Source organism: Stigmatopora argus, chromosome 8 (assembly GCF_051989625.1).
Source record: "Stigmatopora argus isolate UIUO_Sarg chromosome 8, RoL_Sarg_1.0, whole genome shotgun sequence".
Lineage (NCBI taxonomy): Eukaryota > Metazoa > Chordata > Actinopteri > Syngnathiformes > Syngnathidae > Stigmatopora > Stigmatopora argus.
The window spans coordinates 2299635-2324802 of record NC_135394.1 but is presented as its reverse complement, the minus strand read 5'-3'; the positions used below and the strand labels follow the sequence as shown (position 1 = coordinate 2324802).

The 25168-nt window shown below is 39.5% G+C and overlaps 1 protein-coding gene across 12 annotated transcripts in view; it reads left to right on the top strand.

The window, feature by feature from the left end:
* LOC144078787 (discs large homolog 1-like protein) overlaps positions 1-25168 on the top strand; it is a 101810-nt gene that overhangs the window by 21125 nt on the left and 55517 nt on the right. For 4 of the 12 annotated variants that reach the window (XM_077607136.1, XM_077607134.1, XM_077607143.1 and 1 more), the window contains 2 exons: positions 1174-1518; positions 9371-9493. The exons of 2 other annotated variants lie outside the window; for them this stretch is intronic. In XM_077607136.1, coding sequence (XP_077463262.1) covers positions 1174-1518; positions 9371-9493 — 468 coding nt within the window. Of the gene's footprint in view, positions 1-1173; positions 1519-9370; positions 9494-17435; positions 18113-25168 lie in introns of those variants that run through there. 6 more of the 12 variants (XM_077607135.1, XM_077607145.1, XM_077607142.1 and 3 more) reach the window with 3 other exon arrangements.

Genomic DNA, 25168 nt, shown 5'->3' with positions numbered 1-25168 from the left:
TGGCGCTGTGAGCGCTCAGCTCACCCAGCATCTACCTTCCTCTGCCCAGTTCGTTGCAATGCGGAAGTGCATGAACGTATCTCCAGTGCCCAAAGAACCTTTTTCATTTGTATCATTAAATATCTCGTGCATCCATTATTGAATATTGTTGGTGAAAAGCGAAAAGCTTCTATTGAGGGAGGTGCCAGGAAGAGGCAAGCCATTTCATTTGAAATGAGTGGCAATAATAACGAAGCTTGATGCGCGTCAGAAAGTGGTGAGCGTTGCACGTGAATACAACTTGAATCGTTCGACCGTCAGTACCATTTATAAACATAAAGATCGAGCAGCAGGACCCAAATATTGAACGTTGCACAAAGTTTGCAAATCAATTGAATGATGCCATACAGTGCTACCGCATCATTTATGATGAAAAAAAGAAAACTGCAATCGTCATTAGATAGCTTCTTTCGGCCAGTTTCTAGTAAATCTCTCTCTAATGTATGTATACAGTACTGTATGTGTTCTCTCCATTGTATTAAATGTTTTTTTTCAGTACAAACCAGTGTGTTACTTATACAAGCCTTAAACATACAAATGCACGTATATAAACCTTCAATATACTTATATAGGCCTTAAACATACATTATAATACAAAATATAGCACTGAGCAACTTACGAACAAATTCAACTTATGAACAATCACTCGGAACCTAACTCGTTCGTAAGTAGGGGAGCGTCTGTATTTGTTACTTTGATAGTAGGTGGTGAATTAGAACAAATAAAAGGATGTTTTTCCATTGTAATCACCTGTTTTTGGTATTTTTTCAGAGGGTGGTAACGGATTAATTTGTATGTACTTAATTTCTATGGGAAAAATTGACATACGAGCTCAGTATCTCAAGGTATTACTGTAGTTTGATTTAAAAAAAGGTACTTCTTTTAATTCATCTTTTTGCTTTCTAACATGAGCTATCTTTTGTGCTTGTCTTTTAATAGAAGTGAAATTCTTTATAACATTTCTCTCCACAGTCTTTTTTTCAATATAACTAAAAGCTTATGTTCTTTTGTCTTTTTTCCCCTCACTTTCCTGCTACTTTCATGCCCTCATCACCATGATGTCTCACCGCTTCGTCGCCTACTTTTTTCCTCTGCTTTTACTTTCTTACCTCCTTACTGCCCAAAACATCCTAGAAGTATCAATACCCAGAAGAGGAAGGGGCATCACTAGGCCTCCCAAAATTTCACCAACATACCTGCCACCATCACCCAATGGGAGGTATCAAAGAGCTGAGCGATCCAAGGATGCTCACGAGGGAAGGAACGGATCAGGGCACTTGGAGAAAAGAGGGAGGGGGTACTGGATCTATGGAGAGAGGGATGAGAAGAGACATGGAAAGCACCCTGATGAGAGATGGCTCTCTTAGGCGCCATGGTGATCTCCGCGGGGCAGAGCTGGTTCAGGTGGCTGAGCGACAACTCTCTCAGATTCAGCATGTCCATGGATATGTCACTCATGCCCATGTCACACCTGCTCAGGTAACTCTTAGGTTTTTCTCTTTTCCTTTTCTTATCAGCATTAATTCACATGCTGAAATTGAGAAATCTGCATTCAAAATAAATGATCAATCGTTTAATCATTTCTTAAATAATTCAAAAATCATATGCCAATTGGATGTGTGTAGTATTTTAGGTATTTAATGCAAAATATATAAGATATTTAATAGAAAATTAGTCCTCATCACATATAATGTTTAAGCCAAAATAATTGAAGTAAATCTGTGAATATGTTTTATGTGCCAGCAATAATTACTTATTTACAGAAGTTTGAAGTTTCAAATCTAAAAGTTGATTATCTTGATAATTATCGACTTTTTATCGTAATAATAATTGTCGTTGTTGGAATAATGATTCAAACCTTTTAAATCATTATTAGTAATATTTAATTAAAAAAGGAAAAACATCTTTCAACAAACTCTGCGGCGAACTTGCAAGGAGATACAATGTGGCGTCGTCTTAGCCCCCAGTGCATTCTGAATTGCAGTAACTGAATCATTGTATTTAATCGCGACACTCGAAAAACATGGTTATGTAATCAGTACAATAACACCCTCGCTGGTTAGAAAAACAAGTGTGAGGAATGCTTTCAAGGTAAACAAAGCAAAGCCGTATTTTCGATTATCGCCATCTTCTGCTGGAGTCCCGTCAAAACAGTCCCGTTGTGTTCTGCCGAAAAGCGTGTGTGAAAACAATGTGTCCTCGAGCTGTGGGGCCTTGAGGAGACGATGTGGAGGAAAAGTGTCCATGGTTCATGACTTGATTTATAGCTTTACTACTTATTGAAAAATGCTTACAACACATATAGAATATTCCATAATAATTCTAACATTCCCTCCTTTTACTATATGTTTGTTATTCATTTTATGACAATTTCAAAATAACAGGGATATCACCGTTGGCTGTTTTAATTTTACCCGCTTAGGCTCTACTCGTTCGGCAGGTCTGAAAAACAGAAAATAAGATCATTTTCGTCCAATCCATCCTCGTAATTACCATGCTCCTGAAATTCACTGTTAGTGTCAGCACGTCTCAGTAGGGGATATAATTCATGCAATTTGGAATTTGTAGGGGCAATCGCAGTGGTTATAAGTCGGCTTATCAAAGATCTTAAGCAGGGAATAATACAACACCCACACAATGTCAAAATCGTAGCAAAAAGGGCTACGGAAACTGCAACGGATTGAGCCAAATTCCGATATTCTCCAAACATATCCCGCCACCAGCGCTGCCAGACGGATTCACTGACTCCAGAATGCTTCTTCATATTGCGGTTGAGGGTCTGCAGGCCATCAATGGCGTCGGTGAGGGACCCCTCGGGTGACGTGTTGTTCGGTATGTAAGTGCAACACTCATCTCCGAACATTGCACACACGCCCCCTTTCTCCACGAGCAGCATATCCACTGCTATGCTATTCTGGAACGTCATTAGGCTGGTGGCTGCTAGTTGTTCCTTTATCGCCACAAATCCCTGTTCAGTATAATTTCCAAGTTTTTGGACATTGTAATGCAGGTAATTTATCCAATCAACATTTTTGTTTGGAGTAATTAAAAGAAAAATATACTCCCAACCTGCTGCGATCTGATTAGCCAACTTATACTCATCCTCGTGGATGCCAATCGCATCAATGTATCACCCTCTCTCCATGCGACGCCGTCGCGAGGGGCCCGCCATCATACCGGATTTCTGTGCAGCCAATTGTATCTCCTCTACTGTAGATGGAAAAACAGACACTGGTAATAGCAGTGAGACCAAGGCACAAAGTCCTGCTGTCATTTTGGCAGGAGTCGTATAATTTGTTTTGACCCCACCACCACCATAGGTCAGAACGTGGAATCAGGGGTGTAGTCTGTTTTAGGACGTGGGCACACCACGTCACATTTATCGCTCCCAGTGCCGGTCCGTGCCCTGTGAGGACTAAGCAGGTAAAATGATTAAACGCGACATGTGTTGAAAAGTTAGGCTTGTCCTTTGCTGCCGTTGTAACTGGGTAGACATTATTCCATTTCATACATTTTGGGCTTACATCTTTTGTCAATATCAATTCTTTGAAAAACGATACAGTATGTACAGATATTACAGTCTGGCAAAATTCGATTCAATCCAAGATCAATACATGAGTACAGTTCAATGAGCCTTTATGCCACAATAATTGGTATAAATTATTGTAATAAATATTGGTATAATTCTAATTATAAATTATTTCCTCTTTTGTGTAACACTTCTAAACAGAACTTGTAGTATGAGACCTTTATATAACACTAAAAATTTTGCATTATCTCCTTTACACAATCAGGGGTAATTTGCGCGGGTACTACTCTTAAGAGAGGTCGGCCCCCCCATACATGTTATACAGGTTTGATACAGGTTTGATTTATAATAGCTGCATTTTCCATCAATAATAACCAATTATTTCTTACCGCCTCCCGTTTGGGAACTCCCCGTTGCAGAAATGAATTCTCTGGTCATCTCAGATTTTAATTTTACTATGGCGGATCCGGGTGTTTCCATCTCCGACGACCTTCTTACCCATGGACTTAGGAAAAACGTCAGACAAAGATTCACAAGTTAATTTGTCAGTCTGAATTATGATTTGTAATGCCCCACCGTATGGGTTAATTTTATCGAAGGCCTGATGTTTTTTTTCCGCACACGTGTGTCATCCAAGCTTGCCAATCTAGACCAGTTTCTGCAACAAGGTTTCCCCAATCTGTTTTAGGACTGTTATGTACCACACATATTCCATGTGTATCCTTTGAAATGGATACGTAGCTTTTGTAGCTTGACATAAGGGGGAATCGCCCGTGTTTTTGCCATATATCTGCATATATATAACCTCCCCCTTTTTTGAGGCATGAAATTTACCATGACTCAAAATGGCAGCCCTCCCAGATAAGTCTTTTGTTTTTGTTTAGTCCCCCAGGTTCCCAAAATTTCCCATTACAGAAATTAAAAATTTCATTTGGCGAAATTCTTTTCTTTTTTGTTTCTGTCCTACTCTGCCACCGCCGTCCTCGAAAGGCTTATCAGCGATTTCAGAAATATTCCACCTTGATATTAGAATATTGATATATCTTGGTGGCTAGCCAATTGAAACACAAAAGACAGACACTCATCCACGCTGGCACTCATAATCAAGGAATTTGCTTTGAGTGCTCCCCCAATCATCCACAATTTTGGTTTGTTGGAGTAAAACTGGAGTACCCAGAGAAAACCTACGAATTCTTGAGGACACCAGGAATACTCCACACTCCGGAAGGTCTGGATCCACTCCGCATTAGTAGATCCTCGAACCGCAAGATTGCTGCCTGAAGAAACTAGATAATTAATGTATTAGTTTCACATGCCACATATCTAAAAATAGAAATTTGTTCAATTGCCACCGCCCCTTATCCCAGTCAGTTAGCATGTGGACTGCCCTGCGAGTGGCTGTGATTAACCATCTATTCGCCAATAATGTAATAACGGAAAAGTTGTGACACATTGAAACACACACACACCCCCTTTTTGTATTTTAACCGTTTGTAAAAACTTTATCTCACCCCCTTTCAATGTTATCGAATTTTGCCCATTCTAGTCAACCCATCTACTCAAAGCATTTCTCCAAGGTTGATATTTTATAATTTGGAGATGTTATTTTTAAAACATAGACATTATTTCATCACTCGTTTCACACTATGAAAGGCCCCACCTGAATTTGTTGTAGATAATCCCCTTTATCTAAGCTTGTTATTGCCAATCGTTATCACCGTAACATTCAGGTGTATTAACCCCATAATTGCAATGCTTAATTTGTATGCCCCTAAAGCAATAGACAGTAATAACGTCCCAATAGTCATCAATATGACCTACAGCAAAGCATACGCCCCCTTCAGGTCAAACAAGGAAAGTCTTTTGTGCACCTAAAGACGCTCCATGTTTCTTCTAGGGAAACTATGCCTATCCTTAACCAATTATCTTATCTACCCCAGCCAGGTTCAATTTACCTAACAATTTGGACGAATGCCATGAAATTTCTCATTTCCGCATTGTTAATTTCATGTCTGATTTCTTTAACAACCAAATAACCCTTAATACCTAAGACATAAATTGCACCCCATATTATGTTTACTTAAGATAAGAGCCATTTCTTATAGCTCCCTGTTACCACAAGAAAAATCTACAATAATTAAACTAGAGAAATCCACCTTTTACTAGGCATTTCCTAATTACAATTTTCAATGCTTAATAAAGGACCCACAAATTGTAACCAATATGCCATAATATTGTAAAAAAAATCCATTCATTTTTCTTTAACCCAGCCAATCACCTATATTAAAGTAAAAAGAAAATAATAATAACAGTATTATTCCTAATTCCAAAGCTTTTCCCAAATCAATCTTTGCCAAACAGAATTTCTATCACCTCGAAAGACATTTCTGATTAAATCCCAAAAATAAATGCGAAGATAATCGCGGAACTCTGCATCCCTTGCAGACCATGTTTTGTTCTTATTCTGAAATGTTTAAACGGAAGCGCGCCCTTACCCGCTGACTGTGACCTTCACGCTCGCTGCAGAAGCAGCAGCCTTATCTTTTGTTTACAAATTCCAAAGTGCTCTCTTTTCTTTGTGTCCCCCTCCTGTGCCTCCTGTGAGCAATTATTTTTTAGAGAAGACTAAATTACAATATGCTGCAAGCACAACTATATCATAACAAAACCCATTTCTGCCCTCAAGTTTGCTTCAGCACCCCCAAGGCCAATTATTGTAATATTCAGCCGCACCAAAACAGAGCGCTCCCCCCGCAATCAAAGCATTATTCGGCAAGTTTAGAGTCTGACCAAAACGCAGTTTTGGCAACCCCGCTAAACATTTAATTTGCTGTTTTGTATTTCTGTTAACCAAAATATTCCCGCTAGCAGACGGGAACGAAACCAGGATAAGCCACAATAAGCCATTTCATTCCAGTACATTGACAGTACATTTAGTTACTATTAACAAGTATGCCTAGCAGCATCACACAAAAATTTTAATTGCATCCCATTCACGAACAGTGTGATTTCAGGTTTAATTGTATCAAGTGCCAATATCTCCGCTAAATTTAGTTCCACTTCCCTCTGCTCAAATCCATTTCTCGTTTTGAGCAGGCCCCCCGACTAGTCATGCCGATTTGCCTTCACTTTTAGAGGCCCTGTTATTTGGGCAATCGCGGGATATATGACCTATTTTCCCACAGATCCAACAGGTTTTCTCTCTGTTACCTCGATTTCTGTTGAACTTCCCTGCGTATTTTTTTTCATTATCCCTGTTAAAAGGTTTACGTTCACACCCCTTATTTTGGTCAAAAATCCCGTCCTCGTTAGAGGGTGCCCCCCCCTTTCTTTTCCCTTTCTTTTTTAAAACCTCTTCAGCCTGGACCGCCTGATTTACGTATTGTTCAAGCGTGCCCGCAGGCCTGTCTATCATCCAAATTTGCTGCGTTTCCACCCCATTCAGGTGATAAAATCTAATGTCCCCTTTTCTGTGGAATAACACAGCCTCTGTGTTTCCAGTCCCACCGTTATCAACCGATTTAACGCATCCATCACTCCGTTCCCTTGCCATCATAAACCAATAATAGGTATCATTATACCCCTCCTGCTCCATTTTGCTAAGGTTTCCCCCATGCTTAGCACGTATTTTATCCTGCAGTATCAATATCTTATGCATATTAAGCTGGCCAGCAAATCCATATTTATTTATCCATAAGTTTAGGTGTTTAACCCTTGTAGCGCTTTGATTTTCAACAAATTTCCAATCTTTACACGGCAGACGCATCTTTGGATCGTCAATAGCCGTTTTACTGTTTCCACTACCCATTTTTGGAGCGGATTTGTGTGCCCCCGTAGTACCTGTTTTTTGTACACGGCAGACGTTTATAGACCACACCGTGTCTACCTGCTAGTGACTAGTATCCACAGGGTTTTTTAAAATCGCTATCCCCAGGATGCGAGCCTTACTTCTCAAAATAAGGCCTTCGCGTGTGATGCCCTTCACGCACTCGGAACCCGTCAACAATATGCAGCCATCACACGCGGACTCGGCAGAAATGTCGAAAGATGCTTACCAAGAGGATAGTCGTCAACCGATTAGAAAACAGGCGCTGCTGAGAAATAGTCCAGCCTGGAAAAGGGATTCTCGCCGTGCACGGTCACTCCAGATATTAAACCGCAGCGTCTGGATTCCCTATCGGTTTGTTGACCCCGGCTACTCGAAGGACCAAATGTTGGAATAATGATTCAAACCTTTTAAATCATTATTAGTAATATTTAATTAAAAAAGGAAAAACATCTTTCAACAAACTCTGCGGCGAACTTGCAAGGAGATACAATGTGGCGTCGTCTTAGCCCCCAGTGCATTCTGAATTGCAGTAACTGAATCATTGTATTTAATCGCGACACTCGAAAAACATGGTTATGTAATCAGTACAATAACACCCTCGCTGGTTAGAAAAACAAGTGTGAGGAATGCTTTCAAGGTAAACAAAGCAAAGCCGTATTTTCGATTATCGCCATCTTCTGCTGGAGTCCCGTCAAAACAGTCCCGTTGTGTTCTGCCGAAAAGCGTGTGTGAAAACAATGTGTCCTCGAGCTGTGGGGCCTTGAGGAGACGATGTGGAGGAAAAGTGTCCATGGTTCATGACTTGATTTATAGCTTTACTACTTATTGAAAAATGCTTACAACACATATAGAATATTCCATAATAATTCTAACAGTCGTCATATCACCCGCGCCTAATTTTACCTCATTAGCTTCAAGGGATGTCAGCAGGTTTCATTTAGGAAGAGCTGGGAGGGTCCAAAGGAATTGTGTGAATTTTGTGGCTTGAAACTCGCTCCTGTTTTTAAAGCATTTCCTTTTACTACGTGTGTGTGTGCGTGTGCGTGTGCGTGTGCGTGCGTGTGTGCGTGGTCGTGTGCATGCCCGTTTTTGATCATGACTGTAGATATTGTCCAGATCTGTTTTGAGTCATGTGCACTCTTTATTCCATGTCTTTTATGATTCTATTTCCCGTTGGTCACCCAACATTATGATAATATAAATCACAATACTTGCATGTCTCTTTGTTGAACATATGCAAGTTATTTGAAAGGGTTCCACCTTCCCTTCAAATGCTTTAGCTGGCATGCCTTTGTATGACAGATGGGACTGCCATCTTGTTCTCCCCATGTACATGTTCCCTTGTCGCTACCTTTATTGAAATCACTTTTTCCTATATTGAGTGGATAACACCATGTTTTTGTAATGTTTTTGCTTTGTATGTTAATTATTTCTAATTAGGAATCAATGAATACTATTTGGATTGCACATTAAATTTTTGAAATTCATAGGTGGGCCATGTCCTATTTTGTACCTGTATCTATAGAGGCCACATATAACAATGCTGAATGTTTTAACACATTCCAATTAAGTTGTACTGCTATATTCGTATTAATACACTACACAGCAAGATTATTCATATTCAATATTGTAAACTTGATAGTTTTATGCAATACTCATCTTGTGCATTGCGTAAGCAAAATGTTCCCAATAAGAAGGCTGTCTTTGTTGGTTGAACGTTTTCAGCCACACGTGGCGTATTTTAAAAACAAATGTCTTAACTAGTACTTCTCATGGTCTTAAACAGTGAAAAAGATGGAGGAAATAGAGGAATTAACAACACTTAACTAAGTGAAATACAGTATGTACTCTAATCATTGATTTAAAACTGCTACTCGTAAATGCTTATCTAATTCACCTGAATTTTCTTTTTTTAATCAACAAAGACACACTCCTGTGTGCAAAATTACACCGTGCTGATATTTATATCTTAGGAAGAATCTCCAGAAGTTCCATTTGATGCCGAGGCGTGGAATTACCCAGAAGGGGAGAGTTTGAGTGATGTCGTAGCCCCACCATTCTCTTCCCACTATTCTAAAACCCATGCCTGCTACCAGGTAATCCTGCCTGCATGAGTTGAGATTGTACAATATTTTACCATATTGTGCTATAGCTGGTTTGTTGCTTTCGAGTTGAAAGACCTTCAAATTTATTGTTTTCTATTGTCTGTTTAGGCTTTCTAAACATTCCCTTGGAATATGTTAATTTTGCTAAGACAGGTTCTAGTTGCAGTAGCACTTACTTAACAATTGGAGGCAGCAGAGTTCTAAGAGCTACATTAGATCAGGGTACTACTGTATAGTATACATATGTCATGACATGAAAGCAATGCCTTTCCTCTGGGCATATCCTATTTCAAATGATCGAAATGGTACCTGTCCCTTTAATTTAGGGGTGATGGTGAGTGGTACAGACTCCTGTACATGGCATGGCGGTCATCTAATAATAGAGCTGTTGTGTTTTACCTATACAGTGGGGCACATAAGTATTTAGTCAACCACCAATTGTGGAAGTTATCCTACTTGAAAAGATTAGAGAGGCCTGTAATTGTCAACATGTGTAAACCTCAACGATGAGAGACAGAATGTGGAAAAAAAAACAGAAAAGCATATTGTTTGATTTTTAAAGAATTAATTTGCAAATCATGGTGGAAAACAAGTATTTGGTTAATACCAAAAGTTCATCTCAATACTCTGTTATGTACCCTTTGTTGCCAATAGCGGAGGCCAAACGTTTTCTGTAACTCTTCACAAGCTTTTCACACACACTTGCTGGTATTTTGGCCCATTCCTCCATGCAGATCTCCTCTAGAGCAGTGATGTTTTGGGGCTGTCATTGGGCAACATGGACTTTCAACTCCCTCCACAGATTTTCTATAGGGTTGCGATCTGGAGACTGGCTAGGCCTCTCCAGGACCTTGAAATCCTTCTTACGAAGCCACTCTTTTGTTGCCCTGCCTGTGTGTTTGGGATCATTGTTATGCTGAAAGACCCGGCCACGTCTCATTGCTGATGGAAGTAGATTTTCACTCAAAATCTCTTGATACATGGCCCCATTCATTCTTTCCTTTACACAGATCAATCACCCTGGTCCTTTTTGCAGAAAAACAGCCCCAAAGCATGATGTTTCCACCCCCATGCTTCACAGTGGGTATGGTGTTCTTCGGATGCAATGCAGTATTCTTTCTTCTACAAACACGAGAACCTGTGTTGCAACCCCAAAAAATATTTTGGTTTCATCTGACCATAACACATTCTCCCAGTCCTCTTCTGAATCATCCAAATGCTCTCTAGCGAACCGCAGACGGACCCGGATGCGTCTGGGAGTGCAGGATTTGAGTCCCTGCCGGCGCATTGTAATACTAATAGTAGCCTTTGTTACTGTGGTCCCAGCTCTCTGTAGGTCATTCACTAGGTCCCCCCGTGTGGTTCTGGGATTTTTGCTTACCATTCTTGTTATCATTTTGACGCCACGGGGTGAGATCTTGCGTGGAGCCCGATGCAGCTATTAATACAGGTAACGAGTGGAGACCCTGTTAGACCTCGTTATAAGTTAGACCTCTTTGACAGCCAGAAATCTATCTTGTTTGTAGGTGACCAAATACTTATTTTCCACTCTAATTTGGAAATAAATTCCTTAAAAATCAAACTGTGATTTTCTGTTTTATTTTTCCACATTCTGTCTCTTATGGTTGAGGTTTACCCATGTTGACAATTACAGGCCTCTCTAATCTTTTCAAGTGGGAGAACTTGCACAATTGGTGGTTGACTAAATATTTATTTGCCCCACTGTATGTGTGTGTGTGTGTGTGTGTATCTGTATATGTATATATGTATCTATTTTATTTACCTGACTTATTAGAAAATCCAAGAGGAGCTGATTCAACTCAGTCTTTATATTTCTGTTTTCACTTCAATGACTTAAGATCCTGCACGCGGAATGACTTTGCAGGACCTGGGCAAAAGGAAGGTCCTCCGCAAGGGTTTCACCCTAAAACTTCCTTGCTTAAAAGCAGCAGCGGTACTCTATGATGCATATTTTTACTACAACAAGGGGAAAATCCCACTCTGCTTTATATTTTGTGCTGCACACCACACATGGAACCTAGTAATTATGCTCATATACAGGCATGCAAGACTAGATTACTGTGTGAAACAGACGCAAACAGTGTTGCGCTTCCTGAACTGGGTGCTTTCCTTGAGCTCCTCAACAGATCCTAAACAGCAGATAAACATGAAAGCAAATATAAGAAATATTGACACTTAGTATCACGCCCCCACTACCCCAAAGATAAAAACTGTCTCAATCACACATGCAATAGGAAAGGTCAATAAGAGACTTGGTCATTAATGTAATGTTATTAGCACAGAGCAAGGGGAAGGAGACAGGATGGCAAGACTGAAGGAAGATATATAGTATTGCTGAATGTCAATCACCATAGTATGCTGAATAATGTGTTTTCTCCTGTTACTTTGGTAATAGAAATCGAGGGTCACAAACACTCCTATTTGCTAACCAACTAGTGACTCTTTACAATTTAGCATTTCCTATCTTGTACCATATAGGTATATTGCGGCTGTAGATATACACAATGAAATATTATTTGAAATAAATTATAATCTATAAAGGGCTTCTCATGTATTTACAATATAACCAAAACACTAAATATTGCCTGCGATTGGCTGGCCACCGATTCATGGTGTCCTCCGTCCCGGAGTCAGCTGTGATAGGCTCCAGCACCCCCCGCGACCCTATTGAGGATAAAGCGGTTCAGAAAATGAAATATGAGACACTAAATATTGCAGTAGGTACTTAAAAAATCATGCTTCTAATGTTGTTTTCCATATGCTAAGACTTTGTTTTGCCCAATGAATGTCGATTTTTCTTATCATTTTGTGAATTGCAAATATTAAGTCAATATCTGCCTTTCTCCCTCTATGCATTACATATACACCACAGCCTACTGTGGCCTTTTAACAAGGAGAGCCTGCCAGAGCTCTCTTACCAGAATCGAATATAGACTAATGGAAGAGCTGGAAATCTGCCAAAATTGTTGGGAACCAATACGATACATCTGACTGGTCTTTACAAAATGCTAGTTTTGCTACTTCTAAAACTGTTTTAGGGGATTTTTTTTATAAGATAAAGATCATTCTCTAAGATTTGAACTAACCCTTTTCATTCCAGATTGAGCACTACAAACTGCAACACTGACTAAATTGAAATCCCTAATCCAGGAAAACATTTTTATATTTCCAGGGTTCCTTGCACCCATAACCGAAGGGAACTATACAATTTCAAATACTCAAATTGCAAAAGTTAGGCTTAGACAAATGTGTGGAGTTTTTTAGAGACTGAAAAAGAATTTGTAACACAATTCAGATTTTATAAACATTATAGTTAACAGTATACGGTAATCCCTCAAATATGGACCAGACATGGCCGTGATAATCGAAAAACTGCGAAGTAGGGTAACCTCTATTTAATATAATAAAATAAATGAAAAATAATAATCATATTTTTTTACTTTAGTGCTGAGTCATAGTAGCAAGAGTGACGTCTGGTTACGAGTTTCAGCATGGATTTTCACATTTTTATGAATTTTAGAAAAAATAAAAATCTGCATCTGCGATGTAATGAAGCCACGAAAGTTGAAGCCGCAGTATTCGAAGGATTACAGTAGTATAATTGTTTCAACAACCAAGTTAGAGCATGAAAATGTTTATGCTTGTTATCCTAAAACAAATTAATTCCATCACAAATTGCACATTATAACACAGTCCATATTTATCCCCTGGGTGTTCGAAATTAAAATAGTTTGTATCAAGAAATATTAAGGACCAAACTCAAGGTCAACTTTATTGTCAGATTTTTATACGCAAGACATACAGCATTCCTTTCTCTTTTTTTTAACAAAGGCTTTTAAATGCTTGAAAAGTAATTGATCCTGGGAAAGTTTTATGAACTCTGTTAAAAGATGCAAATCATGCTTGATAATCTATAACTAGCCATTACCAACCTTAAGAGGATGTAAAGGTAAAGTTGCTCTCAGTCTTTGGATATTAATCATGCATGATGTGTGCTTTTATTTAATTGGTCATGAAATATTAAAAGCACTGGCATTCACAAGCTGACATTTGACAAGAGAGAGCGGAACGTGAAAGAGCCACATGAAGGAAGGTGGTTACTTTTCCTAGTGAGTTGCTTTCCCTGTGGTAATTGAGAAAAATGCAAACTACTCTACTCATATGTAATGTTGGAATCATTCTAATGATACATTTTCAATTAGATTTAATGTTGGAAGTCCCAAAATTTCATTTAAAATACAGATTTACCGCCATTATTTTGTGGGGGGAAAAAAATCATTATTTGTACTTCACAACTTTGAGTTTATATTTTAGCACCACCACATCAGTGGGTTTTTTTGGTCGATGGCACTACACTTTCTCTGCAATATACAGTAATGCCTCGAATATCGCGGATAATGTAGACCAGTCATGGCCGCGACAATTGAAAAACTGCAAAGTAGGATCAACCCTATTATTACTACATAATACTACATTTTTTTGCTCCTATACACAAGTACAGTAAATCGCACGACACAAAGTGGCAAACAAACATTCTCGTATACACATCATACTTTAAGGGTATTTGAAATGGTCAATCGGGCCACCATGTATGTTTTGGGCATGTGGGACTCGATTTGGATTTGGCTTTGTAGATTAGTTTTCCTGATAGCTTATAAATGATGACAAATGTGGCTGTACAGTTATTAAAATTGCATTGCCATTGAGGAAAAGCATTTGCGTATTTTTATGCTTAGGAGCAGGGCTTTCTGGAGATGCTTTGAAAGAAATTTGCAGCAATTGTGTTACAGATTGGCCTTGGATTTTGAAAGCAATAGTGACTCTAGAGAGAAAAGTCGCAAGCTTTCCATTGTGTGTTCCAAAGTGCAACGATTTGATTTTGAGGCTCCTCATCCGTATCATTACACAAAATGCAGTGAACTCTTGCTGTGATGGCATCACCACATGCCGCACATCCTTTTGGGCATGCGCAGTTGCTACTAATGGTTGCCCCCTCGTTTTCTGTATTATGCAACATTTGGTTTTGTTGTTTTAGAATTTATTACAGCGATTATATGCCGTTAGTGGAAAAGCATTGAATACTTGCTCAAATACTTCAACCGTTAAGACTAAGACACTATTGGAGTTCTGATTGTGCAGCCCGCAAGACTTTGGCAGGCTTGGACTTTGGCCCCTCCTCCGTTATGGAGTGGGGTCTCCCTTACACTGGAGTTCCCGTCTCCTTTTCTTTGCCCTGCTTGCATTCTTGCACTTCTTTTTCCTCCGCAGTTGTGGTCTCTGAATTTCTACCATTTTTTTAAACTTTGGGGGTAAAATTTCCACTTTTGAAAGCCGACAGCTTCGGGGTAGAACAGTAGAAGTGAGAGAAACAAAGTGTTGAAGGAATGGAGGCCTTGTTGTCTTCAGAGGAGCCTGGTCAATACATTGAAGGCTTATAATTTTATACGATAGTGTGGTATTATTGATTTAAAAAAAACTTTGTACATCTGAAATTTCTTTTTTCCTTTTACACACTTATGCAAACACTTAAATGTCAATTTAACATAGGTGGTGTTGGCAATTGAACTCTTGATAAAACGTGGTACCTTCATTTTGTTCTAACCACTATCTGTCTCTAAAAACACAAAGAAGGAAGGCTCGACCAATACGTTGACAATTTATTCAAAGTCGAGGACAGTAAAAAAATTACAAGAACATGAGCAATATCATTAGAGACAACAGAGGTCGAAACTGGGTCTCGGCTGCATCATCACCGCAAGTGATAAGCATCCAGAGAAGTGACCATGTTTGACGAGATTGTTCAGTCTTTTTGAAGGGGACCAAAAGGCGGTGAGTCAGATCAGGTGGGATGTTGCGGCGAGGTCTAGGGGTGGTAGAGTCTTGGATTGGGCCAGAGATTTTGTGCGTTACCTTTGTTACCATTGGTCATTCTTCTCATGCATTCATATTTGAAATGTCTTTTATCATTGGTTTGTCTGTGGCTACTTTATTAGTAAGTATAAAGTGATAGAAACACATGTTTAAATGTGGCTATTAATGAGCATGTTGACAAAAATGCTGTTTTCCTTCGGTAACAATGTGCGTACAAATAATTCATGCATAAACAACAACTCAAGTGTAGAAGTTTGTGGAGTTTGATTAACGTGGCTCCCGCTCAACGTTACATTGGTATTTCCACGTCCTTTAGTGTAACAAAAAGTAGTAATTCTAATTTCCGGGCAACCAAACAACAAATCGCAAGGCTTCCATTATCATTTCCCTGCTAGAAGTATTGTAAAACAATTTCGGTTGTCTACACCCACATTATGGGCTGAGGAGCATGTTGTCAAGAAAAGGTGAGCTTTGGCTGTCACGTTGTAAAGCTGCCTCATCGCATGGCATAAATACTACATTGTATTCACATCGACTTGTAATGCTGTGGAAACGGAGATCGAAATTGAGCTTTGGTCGTGTGACTACAATCTGTAACGGGATGTTTTCTGTTGATTCAGTCATAGTGTACCCGTGTAAACAGGTCCTTTGATTCATATTATACACATACATTCCCGCGCTCCCCCACACACGTGTATGCACACATCAGTCTTCCACTTCTTTCGTAGACTCCATGACTTTCAGCACAAAAAGCTAAGCAAATATCTCTTCTGGTGTTTCGAAACATTACATTTGTCAGCATGAGGTATATTTTGGGACCTAGGAAGCTGTTGCTATGGATACTGTTCCCAAGGAAACACAGGGAGAAGCTTTAACAGGGGTCCTACTCCACCTGTGGTTAATCCTCAGGGATGATGCAAAAGCTGTTGATCTGTTTGTCTAATTCTCCCAAGATTGTTTTTGTGTCTTTAGACTCAGGTAAATTGTGCTTCTAAGCTTTTAACTTCACCTTAAGCTCATTCAGGGAATTCATCTAAAAAATACAAATGATGCTCTGTGATAAGATCTTAAGATTCCTAATTTCTAAAACCCTCGCAGTCTCCTATTCTTTCTCCTCGTTCATCTTAATCAGTGGCCAGCTTGTTATTTCTATGCATATCTGTGTGATTCTTACTGTTTTCATGTGAGAAAACGTCAGTGTGAGTGTGTGGGAGAGCTGTGTGCTGCAGTATCTTGAAAAAAAAAAAGCTTGAGATTTTGTTTCATCACAAATGTACCCAAACATTAAAGTATTCACCAATCTGAATAATATTTTCTTCCACAAATCAAACCCTATTGGTGTTTTTAAAATGCAGGAGAGTAGGTTTACCGACTTGTTTCACACTTTTAGCTTCTGATCATTTTTGCACACGTGATAAACAATCACATGTTAAAACTAGTCTGGGTCAGGTGATTCAAACTAGTATTACTTCAAGAATGCAATAATAGGCGCCGGTTCATTTATTTGTGTATTCCTCTAGAGTTGTTTGTGAATTAAGAAAATAAGTTCTCATACCATCGATTGTTGTGAGTGAAGAGGTGTGGCTTTAAGTAGTAATGGTATCTGGCAGTCAGGAAGAGTGTGGTGTCAAATTGCAGCTTCAAAAGAGAGAGAGGGAGAGTGGAGAGAGAAAAAAGGAGAGACAGAGAGAATGAAGAACTGAGAGATCTGAAGTGAGTGATACTTGGAGTAAGATGTGAAATCTCAGAGCTGGGTAGGAAGAGAAGAAGATTTGCAGCATGAGTATTCAAACCATCCTCCCACTATAGATGACTGCATCCGTCCACCTGCATCCTTTCATCTGTCCACTGATCTTTTCCGTACATCACCCAGCCCTCTTTGATGGGAATGTACAAAAAGAAGAAGGGAGATTGTCTGGCCATCTCCTTGGAAAAGCACGTAGAGGAAGAGGTAGGTTAAGATGGAGCAAAAGAGTGAGTTCCTTTAACTAATCAATTCTCATATGTTATCCGGCCCACTCTCTATCACGCTGTCCTCTCTCTGAGTGTGGAATTCAAGATTTATGGACTGTAGATATTTTTTTTTCATCTTAGCGTTTGGAACCATGGATGAATTGATGGACAAAAAGTGGATAATCAAATGGACTGCATGCAGAGAGAGACTGTAGTTTCAGTGGTGAAAAGGACTCTTTTTTTCAAATAGGTACTACCTCGTGTAAATCTCGTCATCTGACAGCTCCTCTAGTGGTACATGGGAAGAAAATGAAGATGTTACAAGAACATGGAAGGAACTATGTCTCAATAATTCCTTAGAGCATGTGTTAAAGTTGCACTACTACTTTGATGGCAGAGCCGTAATGGAAGGAAGAACAGCTCATGAAAGGGGATATACAGTACCAATGGAAAAGCATTTTGACATAAACTCTTAAAAAGACCTACACAGAGGAGAAGATGAACTATATTTTTGGCAACAACACTCAGTATCCCCGCAGTGGGAGGGTAGGTGGAACCTCTGGGAGTCAAGGTGGAGGGATAGGAGTCAAACAAAAGCTAGGACCGAAACGTGGCTCCTCGGAGGAACTGGGACCACCACACAATTCTTCTCCATCCACCGCTTCTCCTGCCTCCTCATCTTCTACATCCTCCTCTCGTTGGCAGCAGCTCCTTATGTTCTTCTCCAGGAGGAGTGCCTTCACTGACTGTATTACTTCTAGCCAGGTAACATAGAACACATGCTTCTTGTGTATATGAATTGTGCATGAGGGGCGGTAGGGGATCAAGGTGGGAAATGTGTAATCTAAGATGGGATTGTGTTTTTGTCTATGTGCTAAAATATGTGCTTGTTCTTAATATGATTCTAGTTTGAGTCGCTTTCATAGACAGATGTAGTAGATGTGGTTGAAAGTCAAATTTTAAGCAGCTCTATTTGTTGTTAAAATAATTGTTGAGGGAATTGAGCTCACATGGTGTATAAAATAAAGCTGCAGAGTTCCCATCGCAAAGTTTATCATTTTGTTACTTTGCTTAACTGTGTAAGCTGGATATAACCAAATTGTGGCATTCATTCATTCATTATCTGTACCTTTTATCCTAACAAGGGTCTCAGGGGGTGCTGGAACATATCCCAAGTAACTACGGGCACCAGGTGGGGGACACCCTGAATTAGTGTTCACCCAATCGCAGGGAACAAGGAGATGGACAGCCATTCACACTCACACTTTTACCTAAGAGGGAATTTAAAGTGTCCAACCATGCATGTGTTTGGGATGTGGAAGGAAAGCAGAGTACCCGGAGAAAACCCAAATTAGCCCGAGGAGAACATGAAAACTTCACACAGGAAAGTCTGAATCTAGGATTGAACCCTCGATCTCAGAACCGTGTGAAATATTCGCTAACCATTTGGCCATTGGGCCGCCCAAATTGTGACATTCATTCATTTTCTGAACCGTTTTATCCTCACACGGGTCGTGGTGGGGTGCTGGAACCTATCCCTCCTGGCTTCGGGCATGAGGCGAGAGACACCAATCGCAGGGCACGAAGAGACCACTCACACTCACACTCATACCAATTTAGAATGTCCAACCAGCCTTCCATGCATGTTTTTGGACTGTGAGAGGAAATTGGAGTAACTGGGGAAAACCCACGTAGGCCCGGAGACTACATCCAAACTCCACACAGGTGGACTGACTTGGATTTGAACCCAGGACCAGAACTGTGAGGCCGACGTGCTAACCACTCTTCCGCCAGGCCGCCCCAAATTGTGATATATTATCATTAAACATGACAGTGACTGCTTGACCGAAGTAGATAACTTTCTTGTTATCTCTGTCAAAATATAGATATTTATTCATTCAATCAATTATTCATTTTCTGAACCGCTTTATCCTCAATAGGGTCACCGGGGGTGCTGGAGCCTATCCCAGCTGACTTCGGGCCAGAGCCAGGGGACACCCTGAATCGGTGGCCAGCCGATCGCAGGGTATGAGGAGACCGGTTCACGCCCATACTCATACCTAGGGGCAATTTAGAGTGACCAATCAGCCTACCATGTGTGTTTTTGGAATTTGGGAGGAAACTGGAGTACCCGGAGAAAACCCACACAGGCCCAGTGAGAACATACAAACTCCAAACAGGTGGACCTACGAACCCAGGACCCCAGAGCTGTGAGGGCGACATGCTAACCACTCAACCGCCGGGACGCCCTAAACATAGTTATTTATGAAAAAACTATATATTATTATTAACAACTACCAGACATTTTTTGTAAGCCGGTGTACCTTGTGTTCTGTTGCTGTTTTTATGTAGTCATAAAAACATTTTACTACTTTGGCACCTGCATTACACAGATTCATGTAATGCACTAGAGTAGATTGATGAATGGTTCGTACGTCCGTTCAGTTTTAAGATCAAGGGTTCTATCTTGGGCACTGGCCTTACTCAATAGAGTTTGCATGTTTTACCCCAGCTTGGGTATCCTGTGGGTAGCTTGACTTATTAATTGTCTCTTTGTGCCCTGTGGTTGGCTGCTAACCAGTCCAGCATGTACCCGCTTTATGCTTATAATTCTTCTCTAGCACCCTGATACCTTCATAAGGTTTTCCGGATAGGCTAATGAATGGATTGATGTTTGGGTTCTCTCAAGTTAATTTTTCATGCATTACATGTAATTTTAGTATGCTTTGCCTAACATGCACGAGATGCAGCTTTCCTCAACTCAGGGGTAAGGTATGAGCCTAATGCAATGTACCAATTTTGAGAAGCTTGGGTCCACATTCTTTGAACAAGTTTAAATTTAAGCATTTATGTCCAATAATTATAATCACTACAAAGATCATCAAAACAGTTATTCTTGATTTTGAGTTACTGGAATCATACTAATCAAATTAAGATACATTTTGAACTCGGAGATTAATGGATAATGGATGTCTGCTCTAAGGGCTGTGTTTATGAAGATGCTTGCCACCCCATATTTCAATCCATGGAAAATATTTGCGCATCTTCTTTCCAGTAATCACTGGCTTGCCAGTTACCCAGTTTAAGCACTTACTGCATAGCTGATATGCCATTGTAATAACATTAAGTACACATGAATGCACATATATTTGCCGGGAAAACGCACCTTATGGAGAAGCACTACCAATTTCGTCATACGCAGTTTCTGGGTATGATGACAATTAGGCTTTTTGTCGAGTCAATGATGATGACAAAGCCTATGTCCGATTATTATTATTATATTTACATATTATATTTACAAACGAAGGGTGTTTTAGAATCCTTCCTGTGTTTATTTTTTAAACCTGGAGTGTTGTGAAATAGAATGCATTCCTCACCTACTAACTGCTCTGCCTCACTGGACCTCTTTTTGGACTTTATCCCTCCTATTTTTCAATTATGATAGTTTAATGTTTTTTTGTTTGAAATAATCAGAAATGAATTTTACATGCCGGTCAGCTACTCTCAAAAACTGTACACAAAAATACTTTAAAAGGGAAACGTTGAGAGAAAATAGACAAAATTTGCTTTTACTTTTCTGTGGTTCGATCTTCTCGTTCCCCCAACTATTTCCACGATTGATGGCTGGTAAAACAGATGTGGCAAAGTCATTAAAGTTGAGCATTGACATTTCTTAGCACAAACAAGAATGGGGTAATCATTTCAGATTCTCTTGTCGGATAGTCTACACATTCACATGCTACAACTTTTTTAAAAATATGTGGTACCACACAGTACAAGATTCTATTCAAGATTGAGTAGAGACTAAACATGATAAATAATGTAATGCTTCTTGCAAGAGGAGAAGAGGAAAGGGAGTCGGCAGGATCTTCATTCACGTTATTAAATGCTCTGCAATTCAATAAGATGCGAACATATTCCAAGGTACTCTCGGCCACTACTTACGCATGCTCCTCAGTCGCCCGACTCTCCTCTATCTCTCTTCTCCTCACCCATTCGCCACAGCCGTGTGCATCCTCAAATGCAAACATACCTAATTATATTACTAATAAATATGTTGTTATGGTTGTGATGCAAATGATTGGTTAGCGTGTCGCCTCACAGTTCTGGCGTTGTGGCTTCGATCCCAGGTCAGTCCTCACTATGTGGAGTTTGCATGTTCTCCCTGGGATTGCATGGGTTTTCTCCAGGTGGTCCGATTCTCTCCCACATCTCAAAAACATGCAGGGTAGGCTGGTTGAACACTTTAAATTGCCCCAAGTATGGGTGGGAGTGTGAATGGTTTTCCATCTCAGTGTGGCCTGCAATTGAATTGTAATTCAGGGTTTCCCCGGCCTGGTGCCTGTAGTTAGCTGGGGATAGGCTCCAGCACCCCCCCGCGACCCTTGTGAGGATAAGCGGTTCAGAAAATGAATGAATGAATGGTTGTGATATTGGTGTCTGCAAGCCGGTTAACACATGCTTAGTATATTACACGAGAAGTTCAACTTTTTAAGTTGCCATCTTTAAACTAAATTAGACTTCAAATATCTCCAAAATATTTGTGTGCACCACTCATATGGTGTGCAGCCACCATGCTCTAAAACACAAAAGTTGTTGTCCAAAATTAGCTTAATCCAGTTAAACAGCAAGCATTTTTTAAGTGACAGGTCAGAGCATACCTTATTATTCAGTAATTCGTCTTCAGGGCTGATGATTTGATTACAGGTTTATAGAAGGTATTCTCCACAATTTTTGTCATTTCTTTTAGTACAGTCCTACATCTACTTATGAATGCCTCTAGGTACGAAATTTTCAAGTTACGAAAGTTTTTGAGATGCAGATGAGTGCCTCAAGATATGAAAACAAGATCCAAGTTGCAAAAATGTCAATGCATTTCTTGTATCTGTAAATTTATTTTGAAATTTTCGCGGATACATTGCTTCTTGCTTGACACGTTCACTACGCTTTACTGGGCTCTCATTGGCTGTCTCACAACAAAAAACTCCATGTTCCATGATTCTGCTATGTCCGTTTGTCCACCGTTCGTCGTTGTGTGCTTGAACTTATGCTTGGAGGAAGCTGTAGCCGACTTCGATGCAGTCGAGCCTCAACCTGAACTACAGCCTGCGATTTGCAAAATTGTGTTGCGGGGTCAGGCGATGTCAGTAAGGAGGACATTGACGAGTTGGTCAAGGGACACCAAAACGAGCTTTCAATGAAGCTTGAGTTAATGCAACGCTCGGCAATACATGAGGAATTCAATGAGAAGGCGGCTGAGGAAGAAGCCATTCTAATAGCATAAATGAGAAAAAAATGGGGGAGAAATTTTACGAACTTTCCGACTTTGTGGAAAAAAACACCTTGGAAAAAGTGTTCCTGAGTCGTGCGATCGCTCAATTTGAGGATGTTTGTCTTGTGCATTTTAGAAACCTTATAAGTCGTCAAAGGCAATTGTCTTCAGAGTTTGGCATGAACATTCTGACATTCTCCATGCACCGTATCTCGTATTTATCACCAGTTGATAGTGATAATCTCTTGTGTCAATTAATGTACCTGCGGTAGGCATCTGTAAATTGACTATCCACATAAAAATTTGCTTTGAAAAACAGGGCGTGCCAGTTTTCCTAAATTGTTTTGGGGGCTGATTAGTTTGAATAAACTTATTTAGTCAAAATAATATTTCAAACTAGACCACCATTGTTCATTTTTAGGTTGCTGTCACTGTAAATGACATTAACTGTTGTCATAGTGATGTTTTTTTTACTGATCAACAAGCAGATTAGAGAATCAAAGATAAACCCACAAAACTAATTCCTAAATAGCTTTAAATATGCTCTCAAATCATTTACTTTGTGGCACAAATGTATAACAGCATAGTTAATTGATTCAGTATGATTTTTGGTATTGAGAATACACTGGGTGTTGAGTCACCTTCTGTGTGTGGGACGATGCTTTTATATTAGTTCACTCTTCCCCCTCGCACATGCAGACTCACTATCCATTTTCTCCACTTGTCTCCCAGCATTGTGTTTGTGGTAACTAATATAAGAAACACACATTACATAATGAGAATTTATTTTATTATTTGGCAAATGTCCATTAAATATTACCACAAGGACACACTCAAAACAAAGTTTGTCTTTACTGATCTAATTACTGTATCATCTCTTATATGGGTTCTATGCATTGTACCTGTTTCTTCAATAGTCCACTAGCATTTAGGAAACATAGGTAATTTATTTGCCTATAAGTAAGAATGTAGTCACTTCCAGACATATTTTTATTGCAACAATGCTCGCGCATAGTTCCCCAGAATCTACCTGAATTGTAGGTTTCGGGCCTAGGGAAATGGGGAAATCTAGCAGTACTTAACAGGCAGGGCTACATTCAGGGTAAATGGAAATGTAGTGGTACTCTGCAGCTTTCACATGCAACAGGCAACTCGGTCCTGACCACATCCCTGTTTTTTTCCCCAGATTCCACTTGAGAAATATAAATAATTTATAGTACGATTTGATTGATTCATTTGTGAGAGACCATATTGAACAATGGCATGTCTTTGATCACAACATTTATTTGTAATTAATAATAATTATGTTATTAAGAATATACACTGCATACCGGTATGTATGTCGCTCTTAACAGTCTCTTCCTACACCCTAAGATCAGTTCACAGTTATCTGCTCTGGTTTGTTGCAAAGTTTAGTTAATGGGTTAAGATCATCCAACATTTTTATTTTATTTTTTTGTAAATGGACATATCTGAGGTACATTTATTTTCTTTTTGTGAGGCTGAAAATATTCTGCTTGCCAATGATGCTGATGTCTTCAGTTCATTATTTAATTTCATATTGCACAGCAACGTTTGGTTTGAAGGCAGATTTATAAAAATAAAGATTCCTGTCAAAATTTCTGCAGGTTTTATTCTTTACTTTTCATAATGTAAGGAGGGAGTTGTCTTATCTTTATTGCACAATAGAGAAACAAAAATAGGAGGAAAGTAATTTATTTACTTATTCACAGAAGTTTGAATTTTCAAACAAAAAATATGTGATAGTTATCGTGATAATTATCGATATCAACGGAATTTTTTTTTAATCGTGATAACAATTTTTGTCATATCGCCCAGCTCTAAATGTACGTATTCATTTGACATAGCATCCAAAGAATTATCTACTAAGAGCAAGTTAAAGAGTGGTGTTAACACAGACCTAACTGTGTTACTAGCAGTAACTTTTAAAAACACTTCCGTCAAAATGTCAACACAGGGGTGGGTGGGCAATATTTTTATAATTACCCTGACAATTATTTGAGTGACTTGTGTGTGTGTGTGTGTGTGTGTGTCACCATTAGCTACTAATAAACAACACTTTATTTGCAGCATGAAGTTGTTAGGGGGGAGTGTGAATATTTGTTTTAAGAATGTGCAGTGTTGGTGTCTCAGTACAGCTAACAAAAGGACATTAGGTCAGCACAGGATATCACATTTTGCTGCTCAACAATTGTTTGGTATAAGTATTTTTTAAGAACTAATACATTTATGTAACCATCTCTTAACAAAGGATGCCCCTCATTTTGTGCTCTCGCTCACTGAATAAAATTTCTTTGTGTTAAAGTAACTATGTATTTTACACATTGGGAATAATCCGTGGCGGCCCGGTGGGTGAGTGGTTAGCGCGTCTGCCTTACAGTTCTGAGATTGGGCGTTTGATTGCGGGGTCCGGACTTTTCTGTGTGGAGTTTGCACCTTCTCCCTGGGCTTGCATGGGTTTTCTCCAGGTATTCCGGTTGCCTCCCACATCCCCAAAACATGCTGGATAGGCTGGTGGAACACTCTTT